Genomic DNA, 7,500 nt, shown 5'->3' with positions numbered 1-7,500 from the left:
CGGAAAACGCGCTCCCCAATAAAGTTTCCCCGCCCTCAAATCGCCTAGTGATGCAGAGTAATCATCGTCGAATGTTAAAATTCACGTCAAACGAGGACGATTGTCTCAAGCAAGGGATTGATAGGCACGGTTTTGGTCAGTGGACAGCTATTTTAAGAGATGCCGACTACGTTTTTCAAGAGGGAAGGACGGCCGATTCCTTGAAGAAGAGGGTTCATTCAATTAAGTTTCTCTAGAATGAATGAACTTTAAAAAACATTTTGGACTAATTGTACATGTATCACGTTTACTTTATTGAATGAACTTTGACGCTGGCAAAAAAATGTCATGTTTTCCGATTCTCAGACATTAAAAATCATTACTCAGACATTTATATCACGTCTACTTTATTGAATGAACTTTAGAAAAAACTTTTGAACTTTTCAGATTCTCAAACATGAACGAAATACGAAAAAAAGAAATCATTACTCAGACATTTATATATCACGTCTACTTTATTGAATGAACTTTAGAAAAAATTGTTGAACTTTGACGCTGGCAAAAAAGTGTAATCTTTTCCGATTCTCAGACATGAACGAAACACGAAAAAAAGGAATTGTTACTCAGACATTAATATCACGTCTACTTTATTGAATGAACTTTAGAAAAAACTTTTGAACTTTTCAGATTCTCAAACATGAACGAAATACGAAAAAAAGAAATCATTACTCAGACATTTATATCACGTCTACTTTATTGACTAACGCTTTTCTTTTTATTAAAGTACTTTGTTATCGCGTTTGTCCTAAACGCCGCATTGCTCGCGCCCTGACTGTTTGAGTGTCTCTTCCGTTTCCTGCTGCAATCTGCCCGAGTACTTGGGACGGGAGTTATGAATATGGCTTCCTCGTCCTCGTCTTCGTTCTCGTCTTGGAGATCTTGGCCAACACCTTGCTCGGGAGCTGTGTCTTCCTCAGAAGTGATGACCGGCAACCTTTCCCAGACATTCGTGACGAGGTGTTGCTTGTTCTCACTCAACAGGCCGAGTGCCGTGCATATTCGCTTCCGCTCGGCCAAGGCCTCGGCGGTGCCATACGTGCCCAGCGACATATGATGATCTTTGAGATTTTCGGACAGCATTCGCATGTAGGCCTTAAGGTTGGCGCGAACGGAAGGTTCGTCGCTCGTTCGCAATTTGTCATAGCACTCCTTGAGCTCTATTTCCGTCGTCCGGACCCAAGCGTTTTCGAATGCTATTCTCGCAGCCTCTCGGCGTTTATGCTCTCGGGCTTGCCTTTGCTCCTCCTCATATCGGTCCAGTTCCCTCGTGACTGCACTAGGCAACGGTTCTTCGGGATTCGAGGAGATGAGTAGGGTCTTGCGCCGTTTGTGCTGCTCCTTTCTGTCCTCTTCCGCTCTGTGCCTCTTGGCCCTCTCGGCCTGGAGCATGTGCAATACCTGCCTGTGACGAAGGCTATCTGGCTGCAGGCCTCTGAGATGTTCCTCAAGGGCGTACAAGACGTCACCCGCGTGACTGGCATCTGACTGGCTATCTGAAGCTTCCGAGTCGCTTTGCTCGTCTTGGTCCTCTACAGGAACTGGCGCGGTGTTCTCGGTCATTATCTCCTCCAACGACACTGACTGTAGTGCTTCTTTCTCGCTCTGCTTTAAGGCACCGTCTTCGTACAACGAACGCTCTTCGTCTGTTTCTGATTGGTCCTCCTCGTCGGTTTCACGATGTTGTGTCTCTTGGGCTTTTCGTGTTGCCCAGATCAGGCATTCCATTGGGTGCTTTTTCAACCAAGTAGCCGCACGTTTTGTGGGGCTCGCCAGTCTCTTGAACTGGTACGTGCTGAGCCTTCTGTCCATGGCGGGTTGATCAGACGGTCCAAAGTCGAGCTTTTTCTGACAAGTTATCAACATGGGACAGCGGTTGATGAAAGATTTTGCCCTCTGATACTTCACGTCGTGTGCGGAATAACCACCCTGTGTCAACGTTTTCCAGTCGTCGATATCTAGGGTTGATTCCGTAGCCTCGTCCAAGAATATGACCTCGGTGAATGGCGTAATCATCGATTTATTAAAGGCACGCTGTTTGGTAACCGTGGCTACGTTTCCGTGATGTACGAGGCTGAGGATCGGGAAAAACAGGCTTGTTTTGCCGCTGTTAGCGTCTCCGACTAGACACAACACCTTGTCCTTGTGTTTTTTCTTATTGTAGTTTAGGAGTTTGACAAACTCTTCGCAGAAGCCACATACGTCGTCAGGAGTGAGACTGTTTTCCAAAATCTGGCGAAAGTATTTTGCGTCGGGAATTTGGTTTGGCTCGTACGGGCAAAACGCTCTGGGTGATACCTTGCCTATTTGGTGTTCTTCGATGGCGTCCTCGACGAAATTCCTTCCTTTCAATGACCAGCAAGCGCCGTTGTTCACTTCGATGAGATCGTAATCCACGGTTAGTGGTCGAAACAGCTCACAATAAGGATCTGACAACAGGTCAATGATTTTCTTCATCTGCGGAAGCATCCGCGACTTAAACTGCTCATTGGTGGCCAAGGTGTTTACGAAAGCCCTTGTCTCGCACTTGTATGAAAACGTGAACGTGGATCTGGGATCTTTCTTGTAGATTTTTCCTCTGTAGGTAGCATAGCCAAGTTTTCCCACGGCGATTGCTATATCGTTAACCAGGATTGCGAGTTTATTTGACAGCATCTTTTCGTCGTCGCACGGTGGCTGGCTGGTGGACGCCTGCGACGTCGCCGTGTTGGACTCAAAGCCAAATTTGTCCAGTTGTAGCTTTGCCGCGGTCAGACGTTCGATTGCTTTCAGCAAGGACGCGTGAAACTTCTGATTAACCAGGGTCACTCGCACGACGTTTTCACTGCCACAATCGTCTAACTCCTGGGTGCATAAGCAATCCTCACCGATCAGCTTCCTGGCCTCGTCTCTGTAGGAGTGTTTGTAAGATGATCTCACAAGGTCTCGCATGAAAGGATTTTTATGATCTTTGAACACTTTGTAAAGTTCTGCCGTGGCTGGAGATTCCTTTCCATCCTGGAACTGCACCTGTCGAATACAAATTAAATGGAACAATGTCTCAGAACATTTTCACGATTTGTTTTGCTACCTGCAGCACTGTGATTGTGCTTGTTCCTTTTCTTTTTATCTCGCTTTACATTGGATTGCTAGACACATCTCAAGGAGAGCTCTCAAAGAAAGATACGACATTCGTTACCTGGGTTGCTGTGACATCCAGTCCGCAATTTAGCAGGGCCTTGTGAACCGAAATTGGGCTGGCAGGGGCGCCATTTATTGTAGTCAACGCGACCCAGTATGAGATTGCGGGGCACAGTGATTTGTTTATACTTGTCAAGTTCCCTTCGAGCCACTGTTGCGTCATGGAACTTGGCATGTCATCGCCAGAACTACTCTCATCGTCTGTTTCTTCGTTGATGCAACAGTGTTTCTTCTCTTGGCTCGAAATGGCGCTAAAGAAAAACGCTGCGTTGTGGATACCTGAAACACAGCACAGTCAAATGCGTTCAATTTCATTTTTGATACTTAAAATGTTCTCCAAATTTCCTCGGAAACAAAGGTATTCCAATAAATACTGACCTAAAATAGCATTGTCGCATGAATCACGTTTGCTGCAAATAGAAGTCCACGCCCTGCCCAAATCTTTATCTTTTGCTTTAAAAATACATTTTGCGCTTATGATGCTGCACCTTCCGCTGATAACTGGTAAGAGATAACACAGTGCAGCGCTCTTTATCCCTTCACTATTTAGCTGTCGGCACGGTTGTCTTGTGCGCTGCATTTTCTCCTGTAGCTCAGATGTTGTAAAATGATTGCGTCTCTTATATAGTGGATCAAAGCAGTGAAATGTTGACGAATAAATTTGAAAGCGCTGCCCGTGATAATAATGATCAACGATGCACGAGAGTTTACTATTTCTTTGTCATGTGTTCACTTGCAACTTGTCGTCAAATAGGTGTCACACATCATGTAACTGTCGAATGGGTGTGAAAAGGGGCGTTTCTATTTTTGTACCTTAAGTACGTTTGACTACCAATCCCACACAATGATGGTGTTTCCCACGGGAAACCCAAAGAAATAACAGATCAAGTCAATGAAACACAACATCGATACGATCGCTTGGCTTGTTTACTCAGTCGAGCCACTCCTGTTGACCCAGCATGGTTTTTGCGATTTAACACTTTTCCGAGATAAACTCGCCATCTAATCAAGGAAATCCAAAGCACAAACAATGCAATCAAGGCTGTTATCGTAAACGGGTAATAGCTCTCTTTGTTGACAATAATTCACAGAAACAACCGGGAAACCTGACACATTTTGTGCAGTGATTTAGGACTAAATTTTAACAGGAATGCAAATAAGGATGTTGCTTATGGCAATCCTTCCTCCTTTGTTCACGTCACTGAGATCAGGCTGAGTGACACATGCTTGTAATCTTAGCAACGTGTTACTGGATATTGAAAAGTTATCAGATCTCTGGCAACGAAGACGACATCGATGCAAAAGAGCAAAATTTCTGTCATCAATTAAAATGAGTTACACTATTCGTCCTAACAAGCCACTAACAAGTAACTGTGTCCGCAAAAACCGTCCTTTTCTGCGTATGTTGAAAATTTGGTTGACTAAAATCTTGTGTATTTCTGCTTCTTTGCTGCAAAAATTGGGTTTCATTACCTCGGTGTAAAAACCTGTGAAACTCTTTCTTTGTTTTGTTAGCTCGTGGTAGGGTTAGGTTATTGTTTGATGTTTTTTTGCTCTTTTGTTTTCCTTTGTGCTACGTCATCTGTGAGTTTCACAGATTTTTACACCGAGGATGAGCCCAAAAATTAAGCTAAACCAGTGAAGCACCACGTGTCCGGGAAATCTGGAAAATCCGCGTTTTCTGTGCACGCCGAAAGCTGTTTGACTAAAATCGTAACATGAAGGCTTGACTGCTGATAAAACTCAAGCCGAACCAGGAAAGAAACTTGTGCCCGGGAAATCCGGAAAATCCGCCTTTTCCGTGCATGCCAAAAAGTCATTGAACTGAAATCAATGTTATTAAGGAATGACCGTTGATAATACTCAAGCCGAACCAGTGAAAGGCCTTGTGTCCGGGAAATCCGGAAAATCCGTGTTTTCCGTGCATGCCGAAAAGTTCTTAGAATGAAATCAAATGACAATAATAATAATAATAATAATAATAATAATAATAATAATTATTATTATTATTATAATGAAATCAAAGGCATTAAGGAATGACCGCTGATAAAACTCAAGCCGAACCAGGGACGAAGCTTGTGTCCGGGAAATCCGGAAAATCCGTGTTTTCCGTGCATGCCGAAAAGTTCTTAGAATGAAATCAAATAATAATAATAATAATAATAATAATAATAATCATAATAATAATAATCATAATAATAATAATAATAATAATAATGAAATCAAAGGCATTAAGGAATGACCGCTGATAAAACTCAAGCCGAACCAGGGAAGAGCCTTGTGTCCGGGAAATCCGGAAAATCCGCCTTTTCCGTGTCTGCCGAAAAGTTCTTAGAATGAAATCAAATAATAATAATAATAATAATAATAATAATAATAATAATCATAATAATAATGAATGAAATCAAAGGCATTAAGGAATGACCGCTGATAAAACTCAAGCCGAACCAGGGAAGAGCCTTGTGCCCGGGAAATCCGGAAAATCCGCCTTTTCCGTGCATGCCAAAAAGTCATTGGACTGAAATCAATGTTATTAAGGAAACACCGTTGACAGAACTCAAGCTGAACCAGAGAAGAGCCTTCTCACCGGGAAATCCGGGAAATCCGTCTTTTCCGTGCATGCCAAAAAGTTATTCACACCACAGGTAAACAATTTTGGTGATTACGGAAAATACGGATTTTACGGATTTCCCGGAGATATGAATATTTAATGATTAAGCTTGCAGTAATGACTGACTGCTGTCTGTGACAAACTTTTACTTGACCACGGAAAATACGGATTTCACGGATTTCCCGGAGATATGAATATTTAATGATTAAACTTGCAGTAACGACTGACTGCTGTCTGTGACAAACTTTTACTTGACCACGGAAAATACGGATTTCACGGATTTCCCGGAGATATGAATATTTAATATATTCTAATATAATATATTACTTCTCTTTTTTTCTGTAAGTATCTATATATATATATATATATAGATACTTACAGAAAAAAAGAGAAGTAATATATTATATTAGAATATATTAACATGGAATAACACAAGCTTCTTCCCTGGTTCGGCTTGAGTTTTATCAGCGGTCATTCCTTAATGCCTTTGATTTCATTCATTATTATTATTATCATTATTATTATTATTATTATTATTATTATTATTATTATTATTATTATTATTATTATTATTATTATTATTTGATTTCATTCTAAGAACTTTTCGGCATGCCCGGAAAACGCAGATTTTCCGGATTTCCCGGACACAAGGCTTTTCCCTGGTTCGGCTTGAGTATTATCAGCGGTCATTCCTTGATGCCATTGATGTCATTTCAATCATTTTTCGGCATGCACGGTAAACGCGGATTTTCCGGATTTCTCGGCGACAAGGCTCTTCCCTGGTTCGACTTGAGTTTTATCAGCATTGATTTCAGTCTAATAAATTTTCGGCACATAATACGTGCCTATATGCAACGAAAACACTAAAGGAACCGGGAAGTACGGGAAACGATCTCCGTTACCTACCTCTCTTCTTCTTCTTCTTCTTCCCGGCGACAGTTAGGACAAATTCTATGCTGTTAAAATAGAAGTCCCAAAAAATTGATGTACGATTATTATTAATATTTAAATTCAGCCCTGAGCACGCTTGACGCGTCTGAGTCGTAACAAACGAAAAATAGTAAATTAAATGAACGAGTTAGATTAATATGTCCATGAAGACAATAAAAAAAAGAAAACTAAGGAAAGATATTCAAGCCAGTACCTAAGCGGCAATAACTTCAGTTTGATTAAGCGATCCTTATAGGAAAAGTTACTACTATTTCTTAGTATAAAGCGTGTAGCTCTTAGTTACACGTTTTCAACTAGGAATAAATTGCTTATAACAGACTGAGGTGCTCATAACTGAGAGCAATAGCAAAAGTGCGAAAGCACTAATGAACAGTAGAGACGCAACAGCAACAGTATTTTTTTTTTCCTTTTACTGGCTTGTTCCTGGATAACATAATCTCTTTTTCCGTCATTTTGTTTGGTTTGTTTCACTTTGCAAAATACAGTTATCCCTTTTTTTTCCTCAACATAATAATTTGCGTCTTTCTGCAGGTACCAGATAGCATTTTATTTTTGGTCACTTGGGATTAGTCTTCATTTGGAGTTGCTTTGTGTTCTGTCTTAAGTAATTCAGTTCTGCTTCGGTACCTGCAGATGGAACCAAATAATTTGAAATCGAAAAGGAAACTGCACAATTATAACTCCAACTCATTGTGTTGTCAATTAAGTTTTGTTGAAGGCAA

General features: G+C 41.2%; 2 protein-coding genes across 2 annotated transcripts in view; one reads left to right on the top strand and one right to left on the bottom strand.

Annotated features, from left to right (window-relative positions):
• LOC137979473 (adenosine receptor A3-like) overlaps positions 1–7,500 on the top strand; it is a 60,495-nt gene that overhangs the window by 14,303 nt on the left and 38,692 nt on the right. The gene's annotated exons all lie outside the window — the stretch shown is intronic.
• On the bottom strand, positions 540–6,741 carry LOC137979464 (uncharacterized). Its single transcript, XM_068826720.1, has 3 exons — positions 6,734–6,741; positions 3,215–3,495; positions 540–3,045 (listed from the first exon to the last, which is right to left on the bottom strand). Exons 2-3 carry the CDS (start codon positions 3,389–3,391, stop codon positions 733–735), a joined length of 2,490 nt encoding a protein of 829 aa, XP_068682821.1. The 5' UTR covers positions 3,392–3,495; positions 6,734–6,741; the 3' UTR covers positions 540–732.

This window comes from Montipora foliosa, chromosome 1, assembly GCF_036669935.1.
Source record: "Montipora foliosa isolate CH-2021 chromosome 1, ASM3666993v2, whole genome shotgun sequence".
Classification (NCBI taxonomy): Eukaryota; Metazoa; Cnidaria; class Anthozoa; order Scleractinia; family Acroporidae; genus Montipora; species Montipora foliosa.
The sequence above is the reverse complement of the archived record's forward strand: the minus strand, read 5'-3'. Positions and strand labels throughout refer to the sequence as shown.